Raw genomic sequence first — 24,555 nt, forward strand, 5'->3', positions numbered from 1 at the left:
CTACAATCCAGTAATTGTTGAGATGTTATCTGGGCCAAAGTGGTCAAAGTGGTCCTAATGTGACAACAATTCATCACACATCATGAAGTAAATGTAAATAAAATCATCATGCGTATTCATTATGTACACACCATGGCATGGCATACTAGCTGTTTCAAGTTTTATGAAACAGGTCATGTGTTCAGCTATTACAAGAGGGACTTTGAGAATTAAATTACAAAAAGATGATGTGAGAGAAATTGGAGACAACACCTTTATTTGACAAAACAATCTCACCTCGGGGTTCATTTAATGGCTGTGTTGGAACTTTATCACATGATCTTCCCCAGAAGATGGACTTGGCAGAACATAATCCTTCACTTAGTCTTAAAAACTAATTTTGACCTGACGGTTGCAGCATCCCTCCCTGTCCCACCAAAGATTTGTTGCCGTACCACCAAGCTAAAGTGTGTTTTATTGTATTTCCTGGATTTATTGTAGAAGTGATTTGCTGTTTCTTAGGCCTATATTGCTGTATTGTTTCAAGGGATTGCAGTAATTTCTCGCACTCCGAACTATTGTGCCTCCTCTCTTTCTTAATCTCCCCCTGCTCTATCCGTCTCTCTATGTGCAAACTCATGGAAAAGTAGAGTTATTGCAAAAATTTGAAGTGGATGCACATAAGTTGAAGACTGTGTGCTGGGCGAACACATCTCCAGGATTTAACAGTCGCTCATCACCACCACTTTAAAGCAGCTGAATTTGTCCCTGCTAGACTTGCTGTGCACACGCCGAGCTGCTGGGAGAGAGTTTAAGGTACGAACACGACAGCTTTCACAGAGAAGGCTAATCCTGCTCATCTTGGCATCTCAATGATTACGTGTGTGTATCTGTGGGTTTTTGTGTGACGGGGTGCGGATGTTCAGCTTCCTATCGGAGTAAAAACACACACATTCTTATCCCAATCGTGTGCACGACTAAAAGACAAAACACACTCAAAGCTGCTCAGAATGAAAATGTTCTTAGTGAATTCACACAACTCCAGGGCAGCTTGCAGTGCGCTGCTCACGTCCCCGCCGTGTTTTCTGCGTCATTGAACCCCTCTTGCCTGAGTGTTTGCTGACTCTGCATATCTGTCTCAGCATACCCAGTGCTGCTGGCCTCTTTTCCCCTCTCTGTCTGCCATAAACCCCTTAGTTACACTGTGCAGCCTTCTGCAGACACATGCTGTGAGCTGCTTCCCAAAACACCAGTGTTCATCTTACAATACACCACAAAGCAGACGGAGACAGGGGGAGAAGGACAGGGAACCTGGGACTAGATGACAGTCAACACACAAATCGAAAACTTGAATCCAACTTTGTCCTGGGGTTTCATTTATAAAACAGACTTAGGATCAGTTTTGATTTTAAGTGGGACTTAGGCAGAGAACCACATCAAAGTAGATATACAGAGTCAGCCAAAATAATGTATACACACATCAGGGAAAGAAAAACATGCATAAATATTTAATTTGTATAAGTTCTTCTGTACATATAGATACCTCTTTCAAAGTTTGATCAAATTACGATAACACTGTGTACTGTTGTATGATGTTTTCCCAACAGATGGCATTGCCCTTTTTTCCTGATGTGTGTGTACATTAGTTTGGCTGACTCTGTATAAAAAAACATATTTTGATGTGGAAGTGATCTTATCTGTAAGCAAAGTTTAGACTTGATGTTAAGTGATTTTCTTGCTGGTTCTGTAGAGGTGTAACAGTTTGGGACACACATGCATCCAACCCTGCGGTGGACTGTGCATGAGCTTTACAAGCAATTAATTGGCAGACATACAGTCCTAATTTTTGGACACACCGGATCACTGAATATCTTTATATGAAAAAAAAAAAAAAAACCTAAGCAAGACTATTTCTTTTTAATTTCAGTCACTGTTTAGCATTTCCGTCCCACCTTGTTCACTTCAGCAGCAACACACTGCCAAGCTGCCTGTTTGGACTGTTTGTCCGCTGAACAATACGTGTTGCCTGGTTTCAGTCTCCTTTAATATTTGACTGCAACTCGTCTTTCAAAAAGTTTATTTTCTCTTTTGACTAATCCTAATTAAACCTTGACTTGTGCTAGCATTATACTTGGAAGAATCGCAAGGTTTTTACAATCAGCATCTTTTATGAATCAAACATAGGCACACTATTAGGTGATCTTAAGACTAATTTCTAGTATAAATCCGACAGCATTTTTAGAAATGAGACCCCTGCTCTGCCAAACTTACAGCTCTCATCACGTCCCTGAGCTGAAAAAGTGTTTAAACCTTGTCATGCAGCTGTGCATGACTTTGAATACTATCCTATTCCATCAGAACTTCTTTTCGCTCTCTGCACTGTGATGCAAAAAGCAATCCTAAGGAGATGTGCTGGTGTGCTGTGAGTCTGTATAAATTTGCATCAGTAGTTAGAGCAGGCGCTCCTGTGGTGATGAAATATGGCAAATTCTCCTGGGTGTTTCTTCTTAACATGCAGGGCGCGCTGTGCACGGATGGGAGTGACATTACACACTGTGTGTACATCAGTGTTACAATGACAGAACAAGAGTTTCACTTGGGTTGACACCCTGCATGTGACCAGAAAATATTAACACTGTTAGTTCAAATGGTGTTCATGGAGTTCATTTGCTTCCATTACAAATGTCTCTGTTTATTTCAGTTTATCTTTGTAAATTATAGCAAAGAAAGAGCAAGACTCACTTTTTTTAGTGCATAAAATTCAGTGATGTAAAAGCTAATGAGCTCTAAATCAAATAAACTCGCAAGCTGAGAAGCTCGACTGTGTGAGTGCTGCTACCAGTTTATACCACAAAGGGAGGAATATATTTGAATGCCAAGAGTTTCTTAAGATGTGTACAGAGTGTGGATGTCGGAGAGGGATGAGCTGAGTTTAATTCAAGGTCCTGCGCCACACGAGCACTGGATTAACCAGAGCTAATGCATCATTCTTTATGAAAGAGTTTACAGAAAGTTGTGAAGCAAGTGTGTGTCACAACAGATGACTGATCACATGTAAACATGTGTGAAACAACCCGCCAGCCACCACCACGATGTCAGACTCAATGTCTGCTTTGTACTCATGCCCCCTAAGGTGTCTTTAAAAGGGTATGCAGTCACTAGTTTGTCACATTACGTTAGCTGTTAGTTTGTTTGAGGATTTGTTACTGACGGCAAACTCACCAGAGCAAACGGCTCGCTGAAGTCCCACATCTAATACTTAATGCTCTTATGAATTCTGCAAACGTCTGCAGCGCTGTGAGGATGCTTCTTTCAACACAGACTGAAGCAAAGCATTCAGAATGACAGACTGTACACGTTTTCACTGTGGTTCTCCTCCTAATGCACCGCAGCACCTGTCGGCCACAGCAGCACTGCTCCCCTTTGAGCCAGCAGAGTACAACCACAGGGAAAAACATCCTCCACTTATCAACATAAACAAACATTTTAGTACAGAAACAGATGCCTCCCTCATTACTGGGGATATGAACTGCACTAGACCTTAGGACTGGCTAATTTGACTTCATTTTTAAAATATTTACCAAATGAATCCAGCCTACATGGGCCACAGTGTAAACATAAAGCAAAGTACTGGCAGTGCATTAAGGCTTTACTTGGTGAGAAGATAAAATTGGGTAAACATTTCATGGAAAAGGACTTTAATGGTTAATTAATTAACATCAGGCCAGGCAATTTAGCATCTTGATTCAAGTGTTTTTAGAAGCCACATAAGTTTGCTAAAGCTTCATGTGTTCCTTAATTGCTGATGCATCAGTCATAAAGAAAACATGAAGATTAGAAAGTTCCTGCTTGCTCTTCTGATTAATTTACATTTTCTAGCAACTGTGAGCCATTCATCTAGTTGGCATGAAACTTTGAAAAATGTCATTTTGTCCTACTTTTTTTTTTTTTTTTATTAGTCAAACAGCAGAAAGACAGAAAATATGACAACATACACAAATATGAAACTCAAGTAACATGAAATTGTATGAATTGATCACAAAATATAAACTCACTGGCTTCAAAACCAGTCATAGAGGAGGCTAAATAAATGAATGAATAAATAATACAACAAACAAACAAATAAATGGAACAGCTCTGATCTTGGACGGCACAGTGGTGCAGTGGTTAGCACTATTGCCTCATAGCAAGAGGGCTCCAGGTTCGAATCCCGGTCTGGGCCCTTCTATGTGGAGTATGCATGTTCTCCCTGTGCCTGCGTGGGTTTTCTCCGGGTACTCCGGCTTCCTCCCACAATACCAAAAACATGCACATTAGGTTAATTGGCTACTCTACATTGCCCCTAGGTGTGAATGTGTGCGTGAGTGGCTGTCTGTCTTTGTGTGTCGGCCCTGCGATTGACTGGCGACCAGTCCAGGGTGAACCCCGCCTCTCGCCCGTAGTCAGCTGGGATAGGCTCCAGCTCCCCCGCGACCCTGACGGATAAGCGGTATAGAAAATGGATGGATGGGTGGAACTCCAATCTTTAATTAGACTCGTTCACTTCACCTGCCACTCAGTGACTGACTACGTCACACATCTCTTCAGCTTTCCCTGTTATTCACACACCATGTCAACTATACGACTGTAGCATTATTTCTCTTGATGAAAATGATCTCATGTGCCATAGGGGAAAATATTCAAAACAAGCTGCAGTCACAGACTCAAAATATCCAACAAGTATATCCACTGTGCTGTATATGACAATGATTGTAAGCTGCCATGACTGTGACCCCTGATCCCTATAGTACAGTTAGCTTCATTAATCTGAGAAGTCGTGAATTTTTTAATGTTGTTTTAAAGATGTGGACACAGCTGAAACCTTGAAGGCTACAGATGAGAGGCACAGGCTCAGTCCTGGTTCACGACCACATCGGGCCAGCAATCACGTTGAGTGGTTTTAGCATCACAGCTCTGATGTCATCTTGCTTGAAGCTGTCTTCTCCACAGACGTGTACCGTGGAGAGGAGACATGCTCAGCATCGTTAAACAGCGCTCAGCTCTCTCCTCTCCAGTGGTGGAGCGTTTGATGTGAGAGGGAAGTGGAAAAGCCCACGAAATACGGCTGCAACGCTTTTCTCCGCACAGGAATGTCTCATTTGTTAATGTGTTTATTCGATATGCCTTTGAACTTCACAGACGTGTTTACCTGCACAGAAACGTGTTAATGAATGATAGTGGTAATAGCTGCAGTCTGAACTCTGAAGAGTGGCTCATCTGCTCTTAGAAACCTGCTCCGAAATTGAATTTTTGAGCATCAAAGTGGCTGATAATGATAATGGATTCAGAAGCGTCACCCTGTATTAGAGCAAATTTGAAATCTCAGCTGTTTAATTCACATCTGTCTCATTTCAAGTTTGTGAGTTGTGTGCTAACTGCCGTTGTGCTCTGAGTGGTGCACAGATACGTTGACCCACTTTCATCCACCCTGAAAGACAGGCACAGACACTTGCTCACAAACAGTTCTAATTGGGCTGCGGTCTCGTCACCGGTGCCGCCCGTGGGCCCCAGCTCTCGAAATGCGCTCCAGCGTGCAGCCGCTGGATTTCCGAAATGTCATGTTTGAGCTCACAGGTCTGCTCTAACAAGCAGTGTTTACACCGACTCTGTGGAAATACGAGAGGATCTTTATTTCGCCCTCCTCATCACAGCTCATGCAGAGAGATTTCTTGCCTTTGTCTGACAGTTGTTTCATCAAAGTTTCTCCTTAGGCTCATTCGCATGCTTTGTGGTTGCTCTTGAAAACAACTATTAGCGAGGCATCTTGTCTTCCTGGGTCCATTTCGCTTTGGAATATATTTTGTGTTCCTGTATCTAATCAGCCAGATGTTCACACTGTGACATTGTGTTGAGATTTGTGCAGCAGTTTTTATAGCTAAAGCGGTGAACTTCAGGTTGAGCATTACTAAGTCAGAAGAAGGTGTATTGGTTTCTCCAGCAATGCTCTAAACAAGTGAATTTTCCCCGCTGTGGGATCAATAAAGTTCATCTTAAAAGAACACAAAGCAAACACAGAGTGATGTTTTGTTTGAAGTAAGCTTTTTGCTCTCTCTGCTGCTGTCGCTGTCACTAACGCTGTTTTTCTCCACCTAAACCCACAGCTCAGTGCGTCACGTTCAAAACCTGTTCTTATCAGAGTAATTTGGGGAAATATAAGAAGTTACTAACTGATTTACGTAGGAGTATATTTGCAGTAAGAGGTGTACACCAGTGTAATATATTAAAACACTGACTCCTACAGAGCACCGAACAACAGCAAAGGGTTGTTATGTAAGAAGACCCTAAGGTGAATTTCTTTTTCATTATATATGTCAGCTAAAGGATTTGATTGCTTTTTGTGCTTTTAACTGATTACTTTACCTGTAACTGAATTACAAGGAACATTAGTTAACCTTTAACACTTTGGTCATTGCAACAATCCATCCTGTGATCTCCGATGTTTCTGTAAAAGCAGACTGTCTACCTGCCCTTTCTGCTGTGACACACACCTTTGTGCACGATGAGAGCTACTCTTTAAGGTAAATTTATTACCAGCGTGAGTCTTGGCTAGTGGAGGAATTTTAGCAAGAGTCACAATCCTCTCCAAGTGGTTTCATTAGGTGTTAAAGAGGAGGCCTCAGGCGGATTATCAAAGGGCCACCGGAGGCAGTTATGTTCAGCTGATGGCTCAGCGTTCCCCCCCTGAGGTTTGTCTTGACTCAGAGGAAGAAAGAGAAATCTGGATGGCTCTGTGCTGATCGCTTGTACTTCTCACTAGGTGGCACACTGATCAAAGTAATGCAAAAAAATCTGTGAAAGCCACTTTACCCTGGCTTTCTCTGGACTTGTGAAGGACCATATTTTAATTATGCATGACTAACAGGTTTTGGAGAGATCAGAAATGAGGCCTTTTTTGTCATAAATCCTGTTATTCCCTAGAAATTACTACATTTTTAGAGTTCCATGTGTAATTTGTAGAGTTGTTACTTTGATGAAAGGTTAGTATGAATGAATCACAGTTTTTTCATGGACTATTACAAATTATTTAACACAATTTACCTTTAATATGTGTCACGTTCTGGATTTCTGTGAGTCATACAGAGGAGGCAGTGGCAGTTGTGAAGGGTCAAACACACGTGTGCACACGTGTTTGTCACGACTTCACTTGCAGCTGTTACAGGATGCTGTCAGTGAGGCGGTTAAGACAGATGCATATTCGTTGCATGCGGTTGCAGTACGTATCGAAGCTACCAGGCGGTGGCAATGTTGCTGTAGGCAGAAATGAAATGCCTCCTGCAGTTTCAGCCTCCACACTTGCACTTCATGCTCTAACGTAGAGCTGACTGACACTGTGAGATGCACCACCCAGTGGGTCTGAAAGTGTTTGACCTCAGTTGACTACCCATAACATGATCTTTTGAAGGCCAAAAGAGAAACATGAACTGTAAAGTGGACATTTGCATGTTGAGGATTGTGCAAGATGTTTTGAAAGATAATGTGCCAAGCTGATATAAGTTTTTGATCTGTTACCTGCTATTTTGTGATATGTGAATCAAAATCATAATTTAAGGATTTGAGATTTGTGTGAGATGTAGTCGTACTGATCTTCACTATATGAACAAACATATGTGTATAAGTAAGCGTAACTAAGAACAATGTGAGCATGCTTACATACTTTGAGTCTGGGGCTCTTTTGCATGGCTTGGCACAGACCTCTTAGTTCCAAGTGCAAAGTTATCATTTGTGATTATTTTTGTTAACTGCTCCTGCTGACCATCTTAAAAAGTTGTGACAGTGTACTGCATACTGTACGTGGTGTACTGCGTCACCTGAGTAAAGACATTTTGCACTGAAATGATAGGAGTTGGAATTCTCGTGTCTGTCTTGCTTGTAATTAGTATGCTCATTCATTATCATTACCAGGAGGAAGGTTTTACTCTTCCTGCTCTATTCTAAATTTTGATTTGTTGTTTCCTACTGAAACTGCAGACGAGAATCTGTGGGGAGAGCTGAAGAGTTTTTTTCTGCGATGGTCACCTCATTGTGGAGCTGTTTTCCTCCAGGCCGCCCTCGAGATCTTAAGTGTTTCACCTTCAACAGCTTTCGCTTGTTAAATAGACTGAATGGGAGACACGGAAAATGAAGGGCCAAATGAATGTCTGAGGCCAAATGAAATGATTTAGTTTGCATCTGAATTGAAGTCCACACACTCTTACAAAACAGTATGACAATACAGTGTTAACCATTTCATAGCTTGAAACTGTGTCACAAACTGTTCAGAGATGAATAATGTTTGGTTTTCGGCAGCTCACAAAACAGAATAATTTTCTAAGCAGTGGAGAGAGATGGAGACCAACATTTGTCTGTCTTAGCTCCGGCTCATCAGAGGGTTGTTTGATTAATGCTCACCGTCCTTGTGATTCATGTATCATATTAAATGATACTGAGAAATCTTCTACAGTTTGAAGTATTTCAGAATAATTGTGTTGTTGTCAACTGGATTTTTAAGTATATTTTTCTTGCAGCCGTGCCAGTAGCTTTACTCCAAAGATCATAATGTCTGTCTGTTGGCTGGTTGGTCTACCACTTTTGTTCAAACTGAAAAAAGGTCAACCAACCCATCCTTCTGAATCATTATGACTTTGATGATCCTTTGACTTCTCCTGTTGTGCCACAGTAAAGTTGACACGTGTGGTTTAGAGTGAAATTTCTCAACAACCGTTGAATAGACTGACAAGAAACTTTCGATTAACATACTAGTAACACAGATGCAATTGAAAGCCTATTGCACACAAAGCAGTTTGTCATAAATACTTCACATAAGTTTTCTTTGTCAACCACTAAGGTGATGCTTGCTTATAGGCAGCAAAGCAGGATGCAGATTATGCACAATAGAACTGGCTGAATTGAGTGTTTGGATGATCAAATGAGATACAGTTTAGTATCTAAACAAGCCAAAACATGCCCGTTGCGTCATGGGAACTGTGGAAATGAGAGTGAAATTCAGACTCGAGGGATCCTCTCACTCAGTGTGCACAGAGAAGAGACGTCTGGCAGTCTGTCCTCAGATCCTGTCTGCCGGATTGTTTCGGGGTAGATTCTCTGATTTTGGCTTGAGTTCTGTGAGAACGCAATGACACAAAGAAATGCAGAACTAATTTAGTATGTCTTCCACAGAGGTCAGACACACAAGTCCACTGTCACAATTATGCACTCCATGTTCACATATTCCCTGACAAAACTCATACTCACAAAAGCCTCCATCTGCTCCCAGTCAGACATTAGCGGACGCTAGCCGGAGGGAAAGGATGAAATGCTTATTGAGGAAGTGTGGAAGCGTGACATTGGGGTGAAATGTAAAGTATCTGCCATTTATGGAAAGTGTGCCAGCTATAAAGATAAAAGATTTGGAGAGCACGCTGTAACATGCTTGCAACACACAGCAGATGAATAAATCCATATGCTGCTACCCAATGCTGTTCTGATCTGTCTACGCTTCAGAGACGATTTAACCTCACGCAAGATGTTTTCAGAGTATTCCTTTGGGGAGAAGTGTCCAATTTCTCAGGGGAATTGCAACATGGCAGACTATCAGCAGGTGAACTGGACGAACCTGCAAATAGTAAAGCAGAACAATGAAGCAGACAACAAAATTACAGGCCTGTGTTGATACTGTCAAATACAGGAGGGGGGGGGGGGGGTTTCAGTTATTTCAATGCAAAGCAAACTTTGCGAAGCTGTAATTGATCTGTCCAAATCCCTGTATTTGAACAAACTTGTAGCTAGCTTTACAGTGGCATGTTTTCCCAAAGCCTCAAATTGAACATCGGCTAGCTTCCACCCTGACTGCGGGAGCCGGTGTTATACCCCTGGTTTACGCTCAATACACGCTTTCTTCCCCCAACAAGATTGTGTTGTGATCCGGCACTAGTGTAATTGAAATGTAGCCGAGCTCTCTCTTTTGGGATTGCCTCCGATTTTCACACACTTCCCCCATCATTTCATCCAACTCTGTGGGTCTTTTGGGGCCTCGAAGAGTGAAGTTCTTGGAACTTCTTCAAATTGCCTTGGCAGAGGCTGATTGGCTAGTGTGAATCTAAGTGTTGGCCCCAAAGTGAGCAGAAGCAAAGGAGTCGTTTTAATATTTTTCTCATCACACTTCCCGGTGGGACAGCTGACTGAAGTCATTTGAATATATTTTACTGTATTCCACACATCAGCATTAAAACCAGCCCTCAGTCGTTTTTTGTGCGATTTCACAGATTAACAACCATCGCGTACAGAAACTGGAACTGGTATTTTTTCCTGGAGGAGGAATTACATTTTACATCAATTCATATGCACATTATATCCTCCTTTCACAAGGACTGAGCACACTGACTAAACACCAGCATGCCTCATTAGAGTTCATTGTTGATGTTGTTTTGCTCCTGTGGGTGGCTACAAAGATTGTAATGAGCTGTCCACATCTCACAGTCACTGGCAGCGCTGGGGCACCTGTGTGTGGGAGGGTGCTTCACAAGAAAATACAATGCCCCTCTGATTTATATGATTGTACATATTCTATCAAAAATACAGACATAAAATACGGGGGGGTTACATTTAAGAAAAAGCTCCAGAATAATGAATTTAACCACAAAATGGGGATGATAAACAAATTAAGTAACATTTTCTACAGTTATACATTATTTTGAGTTTAGTTCTGTTCATTTCTTAGTTAAATGTAGTAACATCACTGTAACTAAGAGAAACCAAGGAAAGCAGTCGCATGTGCTGATGTGGGGCTTTCACACTGCGTCTCATTTATGTCTGTGGGCCATAAAATACATTTTTTGAAAAATAATTTCAAGTGAATTCTTATTTCAAATGACTTTTTCATACATACAGTGATTTACAGGCATACAAAGCCCTTGAAATGAGAAAGACACCAAAACAAGATGGGGTAAATACACTGTATTATAGTTTTATTTCTTATATGTTTCTGCTGTATTTATGTGTAGAGATAGTGAAATGCTATTTTTTTACAACCATAAACATTTCTAGAATAATATGTAGAACACTTATCACTAAAGATTTGTAAGTTTTTATAATTGCAGATATCATTTTTTTCTGTTCTATTTTGTTCTTTGTTTGTTTGTTTAAGGACAGTTTCAAAGGTGCTGAAGACGAGAAAAATTAATGCATAGAAGCCACCACTCCACAATAGCCCTGTCAATGTCCAGAAAGGACCCAAATACTAAGAAACGTCAACGAAGTGAGCTGAAAAAGCAGAAGGTGAGCTTAGCACACAGGAGAGCAGGGACCAATGAAACCAGCTGGGTCAATCGCTAAGGCGGGAAGAGATGGGAAGTGTAAGTTAAAACATGGCACATACTGTATGAGGAGGTGAACTACAAAATAAAACAGGAAACGACCGAACTAACCCCAAACCATGACAGGCTCTTCCTCATGAGTTTTTTCTCATTAAGATTCCTCTGACACCTTCTCTGTAGTATTAAAATGCTCGAGTTCACAGACGGTCAGCCTCCCCAGGCCGTCTTGAATCTTCACACTATTGTGTCTGATCAGTTGTGAAAACACGTTTTGACATTTCTCCACTTACATATTCTCAGCATAGGACTGGTGCTGTGTGATCGTCTCCATGCTGCTGCCTCATCTGATCGTCTCCATGCGGGGATACTAAGCTTGCAGGTGGTGGTGGAGGTCTGCACACCCTCACAGCCTTCAGATGTTTATCAGCGACGTCAGCAGCTGACAGTATCAGCATTTGTTGTCATTTTCATGAGCGAGAAATAAGCACTTATCACAACAAATTCAAAAATTCACCGTGTGTTGTCCTTCATATTTTTCTGATGCTTTATGGAACCCTGTGGCATTTAGATTGTGATATGGTATGTTGACATATTTGAGATGGTCAGTGCGATAGTGCTTTTTTAGAAAGCCACCTGTCCTCCCGTCATGTATCACAGGGTGTGACAGAACACGTTGAATGAAAACTGAAAGTGGAGCAGAGAGGAGAAGAGGGTGTGTCTGTTCTCGGGAAGCTGACAGCATGTCATTTTCTGCAGTAGCGTGCCATTACCCAGCCGTGTTTGGACATCTATGATGCAGAGAGATACACCTTGTAAATGTTGACTGTGAAATTAGAGCCCAATCGTCAGCCTCTGTCGTAAACATTTTATTTCTCTCCCTCCATCCACCCTGATTTGATTCAGGCAGGCCAGGCAGCTGTGTGCTCATAAACATGCCTTTTTTGCCCGTGCTTTTGCGGTTCAAGAAAAGGCGGCCATAAATCTTTGATTATTCTGCTGAAAAGCAGACCTTGGCTGCCATCAGTAAGTCACACGCTGCCTCACTCGCTCCAGACTGACCTCTTGGTCTGCTTTTAGGTGTGTAGGAAAGTGATGCTTGACTTGGAGCAAGTGTCCTGACCTCCATCAGACGTGGTTTCTCATGGTGACTAAAGATAACACATTTGATCCACTGACAAAAAATTAATCATTGCTGATTTTGATGACTGAATAATTAGGTTATTTATCAGGCAAAAATGGAAAACATTTGCTGGTTCGTTCTTCTCAAATGGGAGGACTTGCTATTTTTTTTTCTTTTTGTGTGGGTTTTGTGCATTGGCTGGAGAAAAGACATCATTTCAAGATGTGATCTGTCTCTGTGAAACTGACACTGACAGCTGAATAGCCTAAACAATTAAACGTTTTACTCTTCTTTGAGTAGCTTTAAAGTTGGAAAAAATCATTGTAGTCCAGACTGTCTGACTGGCAGCATCTTATATATTGTGTATCTGCTTGTTCCAAATCTTCATCATCTTTTTGCCTTTTTCATATTGTTTTGTTAAGTCTCAGAGAGTTTCCCCTGTATAAATAAAGGGTTCGATCAATCCATCAATCAAGTACAAACTTGAACCAAAATTTAAAATTCATCTCTGATTGGGTTGCTACTCGGCTTGTGTTTTGAACACATTGTCAACAGGTTGACCATGAAATAGCCCTATGAATAAAGGCTGTTATACTTTTCCCAGAAGAGTACCTTGGATTTCTCTTCTTCCCAGCTGACTTGGTGTGAAACTTATTGAGTGAAACGTTTCGGTATTGATGAGGTATTTTTACCACCCACAGGCTCTGACCAAAAAGCTTAATGGAAACCTCTGGGCAAACACAAGCTCACAAAACTAAGACGTTTCCAAACTCCTTATTGGGTTGATGGAGAGTCTGACTAAAATGAAAGCATTACAGACAGAACAGACATTGTTACTGCGACTGTCTCCATAAAAAATTGATTACATTATGGGTTAACTGTCAGTGTAATGGTAATGGATTTAGCCTAATGATTCCCCTCTTGTCCAAAAGAGGGATTATTCTGAAGAGGAGAACAATGGATTTGACTACGGCTGTGGATGAAGGAAATCACACGAGTCTGATCCAGAAAATCCCACTAGAGAGGGAGGAAACAAACTCCGAAGCTCCATGGATGCTTGTGTTTGTGTTTTTACACATTTTTTTCACTGACCCAACTCTGTTTTGCCTCCTTTGCAGCGGTTCAGTCTCTCAACAGCCTGAACGACCAGATTGCTCAGTTCATAGTGACCCGACCTTGTAGCCTGGCTGATGAGGACGAAGCCTTCATCCCGGGAGAGAGGGACACTTTGCGGAAGTCCATGACCCTGATGAGACATCTGCTCGTGGATGCTCAGGTATAGCCTCTGCTTTCTCAACAAGGTCACACTGGGAAGGCTTGCCCCTCCTCACTCAAGATCATTTTTAGAGAGAAAGCTACACTGTTCAGACCAGAGGAGAGATACTACTGGAACGCCACTGGTACTCACACACAGACAGCCCACTGATTGCTCAGTGTGGCCTGGTGATGCTTCAGGAAGCTTTGGGGTTTTGATTCAAGCCATTTAAAAGAACTTTCTTAGATCATCATAATTTGTACAGTCCAAAAGAAACTGGGTCCTCAGATGACTGATAAATTATCTCCTGCGCAAAACAAATGTGCCACTATCTTCACATTTTTAAAACACAAAAACAAAAAACATCAAATTTTATGTGCAATGTAAACAATCACCTGAAATCACTTTCTAAATCAATTTGATTTCCTATGTCAAAATAGCATATTTCTCCTTAGCTTTGACACGTGTACATAACAAATATATGACAAGAAATACTTTTTGTTTTAACAATGCATCACTTCTATCTTGTTATATCATAAAACCTTCCAGTTATTATACAAAATTAATATATTCCTTTAAAGCACAAAACAAATGTAATATAAAACGAAACCTTTCAGATTAAAACATGAAGAACGGATATATTGTATATATTGTTGAAATTCAAAAAAGCCATACACAAAATTGTGTGTGTTTTAGACTCAGTCTGATAAAATTCCAGCAATTTTACAGCAGGTTTTCATTATATATATACATTTCAAACTTTCCAGCGACGTGATAAGCAGATAAATACTGAACGTCTCTTTTCCCCTCGACGTATCAGTGTGACTTCTGCTCAACACTGTGAAAACTTTTAGAACTTCAGCACTATTATGAACACCTGACAGTTGAACTGAGGTTGTTTCCTGTTAATGCCCTGGATCCATGGAAGGGAAATACTTCTTTCTGCAGTCTGTTAGGGTAGAACAAAAGATGCGTTTTAACATGTTTTACTTTAAAAAAAAAAAAAAAAAAAGGACACATGCCAAAGTAACAAAAACTTTTCCTCTTCCTGCTCTGCCTCAGATGACATAATTCATCCTTTTCATGCTGCTGCTGTTTGTCCTCTTATTTATACTCCCTCTACATGTTGATGAATGTCTGATGAATCTTGACACAGTGATGCATTTGGGTCATCCATTAGCAGCATCATGATGGATACTGAGCCTACCCGCCATTCTCCTGGAGATATTTTCTCCGACACACTCTCATTGATTAAAGGGAAGGTAATTCAACAAAAGGCCATTTCTTTCACCTCAGATCAGTGGTATGCAAGCTGGAGTGAAAGATTGTTAGCCTGCAGTCAGTTTTTTTCTGTTACTCAGGAATATAGCATTGGGAGGTGATGGATGAGTAGGAGCCACAGCCACGGAAGGAGTGCCGATTATCTGCCCAAGAAATTGTACTTGAAAAAAAAAAGTTTTGCTGGTAGTTCAATGTTAAGTGAAGCACTCAGACAGCAGTCAGCATGACAGATTTCTCTGCCTGTCGGCACTGTCACACCCACAGCCTTTACATGCAGGTTTTTTCCTCAGAGGAATGTCAAATGGAGGCCTCTGTCAGCTGGGAGTTGTCAGAGGACAAAACAGATCAGCAGCGGATGCAGACATTTGACTGATAGCTGATATGGCGATATGTCTGTTTACTCTGAGGATACAACCAATTCTGAAATTGAGATGCTTTGTTCTACAATGCGAACCTCTTTCAGGGTTGGGTTCTCCTGGTGTTTTTCATATTGTTAAGTTAAGATGCTAACAAATCTTGAGAATGGAGAATGGTGGCGAATGAGCGTGATGTGCTGGGTAGGACAGCAGGAGATATTATATTTTGGAACAATTGTTGTGTGAGGTAAGGAAACAAAGAGATGCATTACTGGAAAATACACCCAAAAAATATCTCGACCAAACTGTGTTGTGAATGTGCAGCAACTGGCCTCGGCTGATGGCTGACAAACGTGAATTATAATCCCAGCAGGACCTCATTCAAAGATTGTTTATGAGGGAAAAAAAAACTTTGTAACACTGCTCCAATTATTTTTTCAACAAGCACATATGTCAATGTTTCAAGATGAACAGCTTAATAGTTCTGAATCAGGACTTGCATTGTGTGAAAGTAAGTAGGCTACACCTGTTATTTCGGTGTTGCAGACAATTTCAGGGATTCAAGTTTAATGAACATTTTAGTTCTGATTCTCATCTCATTTCCTGGTTGTAGCTACAGGTTATGATCATTAAGAAAGACTGTCACAAAAACCTGTTTGTGCAATGACTGTCCTTCCAAGAGGAATGGCAGTGCCCCAAAACAACAAATTCCTCAAACACCTCAAAACATCTGACTTTAACACGACGGGCCTCCGTTTGTTTTCTGCTGCAAGTCAAAATTGTTTTTCAGCCATGACCATGATTGTTCCCTGTCCTCCACCATATGGTTATTACTGATGATAAAAGAGGTCGCCCTCATCTTGATAAAGTAACAATTTTAACACAAACCATGATTTCCTGAAACCTTACCAAACCCTTGTTGTGCATAAACTTACCGATAACCGATAACACCATAAAACAGAAGAAACATGGACAAACAACACATTTAGGATTTTATGTTCCTGCCCTCTCACACAACAAAAGCTGATTAGCGGCCTCTGAGTTTTAGTTATAACTTTAGCAACGTGTAAATGTTGAATCTAATCAGATTCAGTAAGTGATTTGAAAAGATTCTAATTCAGTACCTGGATTTGATACTGGTGGGCGCCACTGCGGTCCGGTGGTTAGCACCATCGCCTCACAGCAAGAGGGCTCCAGGTTCAAGTTAGGGTCTGGGTCCTTCTGTGCGCAGTTTGCATGTTTGCATGCCCCTAGGTGTGAGTGTGTGTTTGTCTGTCTTCGTGCGTCAGCCCTGCGATTGACTGGCGACCAGTCCAGGGTGTACCCCGCCTCTCGCCCGTAGTCAGCTGGGACAGGCCCCAGACCCTGCATGGACAGAGCAGTATAGAAGATGGATGGAAGAATTTGATACTGGATTCAAATTTGATGTTCCAACCCTAGTTTCTGTACTTAATTCACCTTATCTGAGCAGCAGGATTGAGCTTTCAGGTTCCTTATCATCACTCAGGCTGCAACAGACGGGCAAAATAATTATGTCCAGATAATGTATCAGATTTCTTTGTTCTCCGTGTCTCAGAGGTCAAAGTCAAGTGTGAGCTCATCCCACATGGAGGAGCTCAGCTCATCCAGAGGGTTTTGCATTCATGGAGAGCACTATTTCCGCTGTCAGATGGAATATGAAATTAGTCCTTCTCTTCTGCTCTTTTAATGTCTGGTCTCCCATTTCAAAGTGCCTGCTATTCTCTGTGTGGTTCAGGCAAAGCAACCAAGACGCTCTGGTGTCCAGTATTTAGTGCTGCCAGTGGTTAGACTTTTACTGCTGATCTGAAAGAATAAACTCCTCAAAGCTTAGTGTCGATCAAAAATACTTGATGTTTTTTATATTATGTATGTCTTTTGAAAACATTTTCTGACATCAAATCTTTTAGTTTGTAAAAGTCAGAGTAAAAACATCATCTGATGAATTCAGCATTAAAATTTCAAGTCCAGGGCCACTAAAAGGCAGAAAATTAATTTAGAGGGAATTTGAATAGTTTCTCTTTGAATGCTGTCCCAGAATTGATTGCCTCATTTGTCACTTGCACAGATGAATTATTTATGTCCCCGTTGCCATGCTGGGGTGACTAATCAAATGCATTTCAGTGGGTGTGGAAGCTGTGAATTGATGTAGTGGAACGTTGCACTGCATTAGCTACTTTGGTTGAGCAGTCAGCGGGGCTACAATATGTAGCCTGATGATGGCGTGACAGAGGAGACTTTGCGCAATATAATTCTCCAAAAATGCACAGAAGCGACTGCTGTATTTATTAAATATCTTAGACCTCTTCGCTCCCAGGGAGAGTGGATCAGTTCAGGGCAAATACTCAGCAGTGCAGGTCAGTCACCACAAACAGAGCAGCACCTCAGTCTGCGTAAATCTGTACAAATGGAAGTACTTAATCAACAGCCTTAGTGGAGAAAAAACTAACTGACTGACTGACCATTTAGGACCAGATGTTATCTCCAGTTAGAGTTAAGTAAGTGATTATAGTATTTATTAAAAATGAAGCAATCTGCAGACCGTGTTCACCTCTCGTCTTCCACTTTATACCAGTGTTTGCTGTCCAAATCAAGTGAGAATCTAGTGTCCCAGCCTTGCTAGCAGCGTCGCTCTAGGAATGACAGTGACAGTGGGTCAACCTTTTGGATCTTGACCAAGTGCAAACATACCTTAATGTCACCCAGTGTATGGACTATTTTGAAGCCTCAAGTCTGGCATTGTAGCTGTTACTGTGTTGACTTTCTTGGAGCCAAACTTGGCCAGAAGTGACAAAAAGATGGGGCTGGGGAGGATATGCACTGCCACACTTCTATCCTGATAGAATCTGGCTGCGGACCTGAGGACACACTGTGGTATAGAACTTATCAGCATTGTCCTTTTAGAACATGTTAGCATGCTCATATTAGCATTTAGTTCAAAGCACTGCTGTGTTTAACTGCAGCTTCACAGAGCTGCTGCCACAGTCTGGTTATCATGTTTTCCTGGAAACTTTCTTTTCCATGGTCTAAAAGCAAGTGAAATTCTACCTTTGGTTATTTGTTTTTATAAGATTTATAATTTATACAGCATACTCCATGCTGAGCACTGCAATGAGCATTTCAGCTGACAGTTTATCTTTTTCTTCTTCTTTGCAGCCTCACAGTCTCAGAGAGGCATTAGCCTTATCTTTATGCTGAGTCACTGGGTTCAAAAGGAAATTTCAGAACCTATGAGGTAAAATGAAACTGAAAAAGTTTCATATTAGCCAGAAATCATAAGTGATTGTGGCACAGCAGTAAGGTGCCAGTTTAATCATTTCAATTACATTGTTGGCAGATCTGCCTTAATTCATTATTGACCACCGACGAATTAAAGGAGCAATACGAGCCTGAGCTCAACGTATAATAGATTGGGAGGCTAGATTAATGATCCAGTAAGGATCTGATTGTCATGCAGTAGTTGGTAAGAAAATAGATAAGTTCAGATCTTGCATATAATGAACTAATACACTATTTGACACAGAGATAGAGAAACAGAGAGTGAGCTATAATCAGGGAAAAATAAGACAAAGGTGGTCCGGGGATTGAGGCAAAAATGTAGCCCTACTGATGAAGGATGAAATCGATCCTTAATTTCTGTTATTTCTTTTGAGCCATTTTGAGTCTCAGTGCCTGCAGGAAAGGTTGGTTATCTTGTATAAGATCCTCTTTATGTGCAGCTGTCTTTGTTCTCTAAGTATCTTTGGGTGTTTGAACACGAAGGAACCGTTATTACCTGATCATGTAGGGGAAAAGCACAGCTTTCATCTCAGGCCTCATTTTGATTTTTTTTTGTTCTTACCCTATTGTATGGAAATCATTCCACCCCTAATCCTTTGCATCTATTCCAGTGTTACATCCTTTGTGTTACAGTGCGAGCTGAAGTGGGCTGGACTACAAAGAGCTGGAGTTGCTCTTTTTTAACAACTGCACTTTCAACCAGTAGTCGTCTCTCGCCAGTTTCCACATTTTTACCCACTCAGAAACACCAAGAGAACAAAAAAGATTAATGAACACATGTAAAAATGTCCATATCGCAACTGACTGCAGAGAAGATTTTAAAGCACATCTGTCACAGCTGATGATTAGGCAAACCTGAGTGCAGCAATAAAATGGCAGTGCAGATTTATATTTCCTGATATGGCATGAGAGATGAGATTGTTTTTCAGATGCCATGAGGGAGACACATTCATTTTTGTGTTTTCCTCAGACTCCATCACATTATTATACACACACAGTAATCTCATTCTCTCTCATTCAATCAAACAGTGCCATTTTTTGTTAATAAAAGAGGTATCACTCACTGTAGATATTTTTAACATGACAGTACGGCCTCCATCACATGAAATGATGCATGCCAGATTCTGAGACTTTATCATCCTTCAGCCTCTACCCTAACCATCTGTTGATGCAGTTCAGGATGTTTAAGTCTGGTGTTTGGGAGGTGGGGCGGGGGAGCAGGTTTCTATGGAAACCCCTGAGCACTGTCACAAAGCTGATCTGGTTCAGTACATGCATCTTCCTGCAGATCAAAGGTGTTCACCTCAATTTCAGTGGGAGTTTGGGTGATATGAAAGGGCCGCTCTCCCTGTCAATCTCCTCTTGAGTGACAGTGTTTGTACTCTTTGCAGCCTTTTTGTTGTGGGGTTGTTTGTGTCTGGCTGATGTGGATAACTGTCTAGGATTGGCTTGCTTACGCAGGAGTCTGGGAGTCAATGCAGTGTGGCTACATGTCCTCCAGTGACTTTCTGTCAACTGAAGACAGCTTAGTTCCTGGAACGATTTTCCACAGTGTATATGTGAGCCCACCTTCCACTTAAACCTGTTTTGACTCATTTGGAGAAAAGAAAGTGCGAACTGATCTATTAGTCTATTATTTAGTATTCAGCCATAGGTGAGATTCCTTGTGGTGTGACTGCTGGAGGCGTCTCCACAGGACTGAAACCTGAATAATTCATGAGAAAAAAAATAGCTTCTGTGTACATGGCAGACATGAGTGGCAACATTAATGTGACGTGGAGTGACATTGGTATGCCTTTTCTTTCCCTTATCTCAACTTTTGTCAGCTCAGCCTCCTAACCACACTTATTCACAGTCATCCACCCTATCTTGTTTACTTTAAAACCTTCTTGCACAACCCCTCATCAAAGGCAGAATTTCTGCAGAGGCGAGAAGAGTGTGGAATCAAAGATGGGATACTTGTTATCAAAGCCATTGAGTTCGCTGTTGACCTTAGACGAGATTTAAATGCTCCCTGCCTCCGCTGCTTGCGGGGTGGTGCTGGAAATATAAATGATTCTCCCATCTATCTGATTCCTTGCCAGAAGCAATTGCTCTGAGGGGTCGGACCAGACGGGCTTCTCGCCCAGAGCCTCTTCACACACTTTAACACACACACACACTTCCAGGTTTTTTGATCTGACCACGACCTTTAGTTGGCCACTGATAATTTGATTGTTTGGGAGGATTTCTCATGTTTCTTTAACAACACTTTTACTGTTGTGAAATGTTTCTAACTTCCATTTACCTCAAGTTACCTCCATGTTCTTATTCTATTGTATGAGATTTTCACATTATTTGTTTCTGAAAATGTATTTCATCATTCCAAAAATGTAGTGATGTGATGAAATGATCTTGTGACTGATGTGTTTATAGCTCTTAATTCTGTATTAATGGGTTTTCTGAGAATTTTAATAATAATATGATAATTATCTAACTAAATATCTTAATCTATAGTCTGCCTTCCTCTTGTCTTTGCTTTCACAATAAAATAAAATCAGAATCATTTTTACATGGATTAGCTATCTTTGTATTTTCTCACAATACATTTTGAACATAAACAAATCCAGAAACAGAAGAAGTAAAATGATCAGAATAAGAATTTTGGGGAAAGGGAAATTTAAAGAGGTAGTGTGAAGCAGTAATATGCAATCATAACAAATAATCAAAAATCATTTTAAGAGATGAGACTGTACAGTACTGTATGTACTTGGATCTGTTTGACATGTTAGCCTTAGTGGTACAGCAGTTAGTGTCTTACAACACTGGAAGACTGAATTACATTTTTTCTCTGTTTAAGAGTTTACTAAATTTTCTAATTTCTCTCTTTGAGATTTTTACTGTTTTATTGATGATTACAAAACAACACCCATTGCATCATATGGTTCATGAAGTTTGTTGCCTCTGATAGTAAATCAAGCAGTGTTCATGTTACCCGCCACGTACTCTTGTCATCGGGGGAGTCATGTGATGAGTTGAACAAAGAGGGCATCTTGTAAATCAAGCTCAGGAGGTTCATGGTGGGGTTGGTACAGACCACTAGACCTCAGCACTGGTCTGCAGAATTAGCCCTTTTATCCATCATTGTACATGTCTCGTGAGTCCACACACACGGATTCACTGTTCTCCTGCACTGTGAAGATTACGCCATCAGGTGGTCGATACAAAAAACAGCTCTTCTTCAGATTAGGGATGTCTGATGTTTTGCGTTGTAGAGGAAATGTGGGTAATGTTCTTCTTTAGCATGCAAGAAAAATAAGTCTCATCTGCTGTATATTCTCACTGCAGCAATATTATTAGTTCATATCACAAAGTCAACATGAGAGTGAGTGAGGATAATGAAGTGACCTCAGGTAAACAATGACATCAGTGCTGTAACAGCCAGCTAGCAAAGCCTGCACATAATTGTCTACAGTTCATTCTGCTTGGAGACTCAACAGTAACAAACCCAGCAGTTAAATCTTTTGGAATTCTCTTTCAGTCTCTCATATTTAGTTCATTTAAATTTGTTCACTTGCTCTGGATGCATGATACTGCATATGTCATGTTTCACTCTGCCCTAATCCATATGAGTCTCACTCAGTTGGCCATAATCATATATATTAACACTCCTCTGCATCATGTCATCACCTCCTGGGAACAATAGGGAGTGCTAAATGCATAAATATTAAAATGGAAAGATTTATTGTGTAAATGCAGGAAATTGGATCATAAATGCCAAACACAAATGCTCATAATGAAAACCCCATTTCAGTACATTCCTATAAGCCTCTCAAAAAGAGGCTGCATGTGCTGGGTACATCTTCTTGTATAATGAATCATGTTATTAATGTGCTACTATGTTCTATCCCAACCTTGTTAGTATTCATGGGTATGATTACTATTGCTGTAGTCGACTTCCACTCTGAATCCTCTTATGCTCTTCTGCGGTTCTCCACGTATGAATTTATTAGTGTGTGGCACTGGCTAGTTGCAGCACTTTGCTCTGCCTGGATGCTCCATTTATTGCAGTTTGGCTGCTTCAGTGTGAACATGTTTCCAGGGATCTCAACTGAAAGTCTATCAGCATGCGTAATCATGCATTGTCTAATACTGCTGTTGCCAGATCGCCAAATCTTAATTTTTTTTACAATTCTCTGGAGAGCAGTTCTGCTCTGACATGAATCTTTGTGATTTTTTTTGGTGAGCAGATGGTATTTTAATGAACTCTGCAGAAGATACTTTAATGTGATGCTTGTCCTCTTGCAACCCTGACATAAACTGCCAGACAGATGCTAGTGAGAAGAGCTATAATTGTTATACTTTGGAGGCAACTTGAGGCTTAATATATCTGTTATGTACTGTAAATCACACACTGAGTCACATTTTAGGTTTAAGTTTCCTTAATTTCATCATTTAAAGATGAATGAAAATGTCACAAACAACATTAGGATCTACACTGTGAGAAATGTTTCCTTGTCTGTGTAGCAGCAAACAAGGACAGTCATAAAAATTTTTTTTTTATTTTTGCTTATTGTTATTTAATGTACTGTACAAGTAATTTTTCAATGTCGACATTTACACTTTTATTACAGCATTTCATGTTTCAGAAACCTCTCCAGGTTTCTGCAAAATGAAGCTCTGCAGGTTTCCTGTTAGGCTGGGACCAGTCCAATTCTGTCTGCTTATTATGCAAGGTGACATGATAAAGAAATGTTTGAATTGCAGCGTAACTTTCAAAATGGTCCTCCAGATGAACAAAACTTGCTGCTTTTCTATTTCTTTAATAGTTGTGTTTCTTTTAGTTTAAGATCAAACTGTGTCAAACACAACACAAATGATGGAATAAGACAAGTGAAATGAATGCATGGGAGTACATTTTATAGCACAGATATGTAAACTTTACAGTATATAAGCAAAGAATTTGGGTCAATTTGTGTAATGCTTTTAGAATATTGTTTTAGTTTTTGATTTTGTAAGTTGAGAGATTAAAAAAATCAACTCATAAAAAAGCCTGTTATAATTTTCCACAGTCCAAAGCAATGTCTTTTCATGTTTCGTGTTTTTAATGCTAATTGGCAAATGTAAGCTTGCTAACATGCTAATCTATGAGGGATGATCAGTCAAAACATTATACCTGCTACCTGTTAGCATACTGACATTAGCATTTAGCTCATTGCACTGCTGTGTCTATGTAGCCTGTTGGCATGACTACACTCCTGTTATCAACATCCTCTCCTAACTATGTATGCACGGTTAACATTTTTATGGTTTTGTTTAGGCACTGAAAGCACTTTGTTGATGTTAGCATTAACATTATTACTCTGTTGCTCTTCATACACCCACCATTAATGCTGACAACATCCCTACGGTCTGTGCGATGAAAGAAAAAGAAAAGAAAAAGATAATATACAGTAGAAAATATTACAGTGGAGAATGGACCTCAACCTCAACAGCAGCTCAACAATTCTATAAATATAATTCTACAAATATACATTAAGTGACCTATTACAGTAAGAAATAGACTAATGCAGAACATTGTTTAGATGAAAAGCAACATTAGAATATGAGTTTACTCATTTTGGCACGGTAAGGGGTGGAGAACATTTTGTATATTTATTCAAAGTGCAGATGCAAACAGAGGGTAGCAAATGTGCGCCGTGCGTATTTAAATGTAAAACCTCTTCACTTTATTCTCCATCATCTCCAACTCATCTGTGTTTAAACATGGGATGACTCTTTGGGGAGAGGCAGGGTGACCATTAAGCTTTCAAAGGCTTGGGTAATGAAAAGCGAATTTTAGGTCTTGAAGAATTGCAATCCAACCTGATTGTTATCCTTGGTAAACAAACTGCCTTTTGATTGTGGCTTTAAGCTACATACTATTTTTGTCCTCCACCTTCACTCCCTATTTACTTT

At 40.5% G+C, this 24,555-nt stretch overlaps 1 protein-coding gene across 4 annotated transcripts in view; it reads left to right on the plus strand.

Annotated features, from left to right (window-relative positions):
* Positions 1-13,574: 13,574 nt before the first annotated feature.
* Positions 13,575-24,555, plus strand: part of kaznb (kazrin, periplakin interacting protein b) — an 83,721-nt gene continuing 72,740 nt past the window's right edge. For 2 of the 4 annotated variants that reach the window (XR_006842961.1, XM_046383395.1), the window contains exon 1: positions 13,591-13,705. Coding sequence is in view for 3 of the 4 variants with exons in the window: in XM_046383395.1 (XP_046239351.1) it covers positions 13,670-13,705 (36 nt within the window). In the remaining variant the exon portion in view is untranslated. Of the gene's footprint in view, positions 13,706-24,555 lie in introns of all 4 variants that reach the window. The other 2 variants (XM_046383393.1, XM_046383394.1) reach the window with 2 other exon arrangements.

The sequence above is a fragment of the Scatophagus argus genome, chromosome 3, assembly GCF_020382885.2.
Source record: "Scatophagus argus isolate fScaArg1 chromosome 3, fScaArg1.pri, whole genome shotgun sequence".
NCBI classification, from domain to species: Eukaryota; Metazoa; Chordata; class Actinopteri; family Scatophagidae; genus Scatophagus; species Scatophagus argus.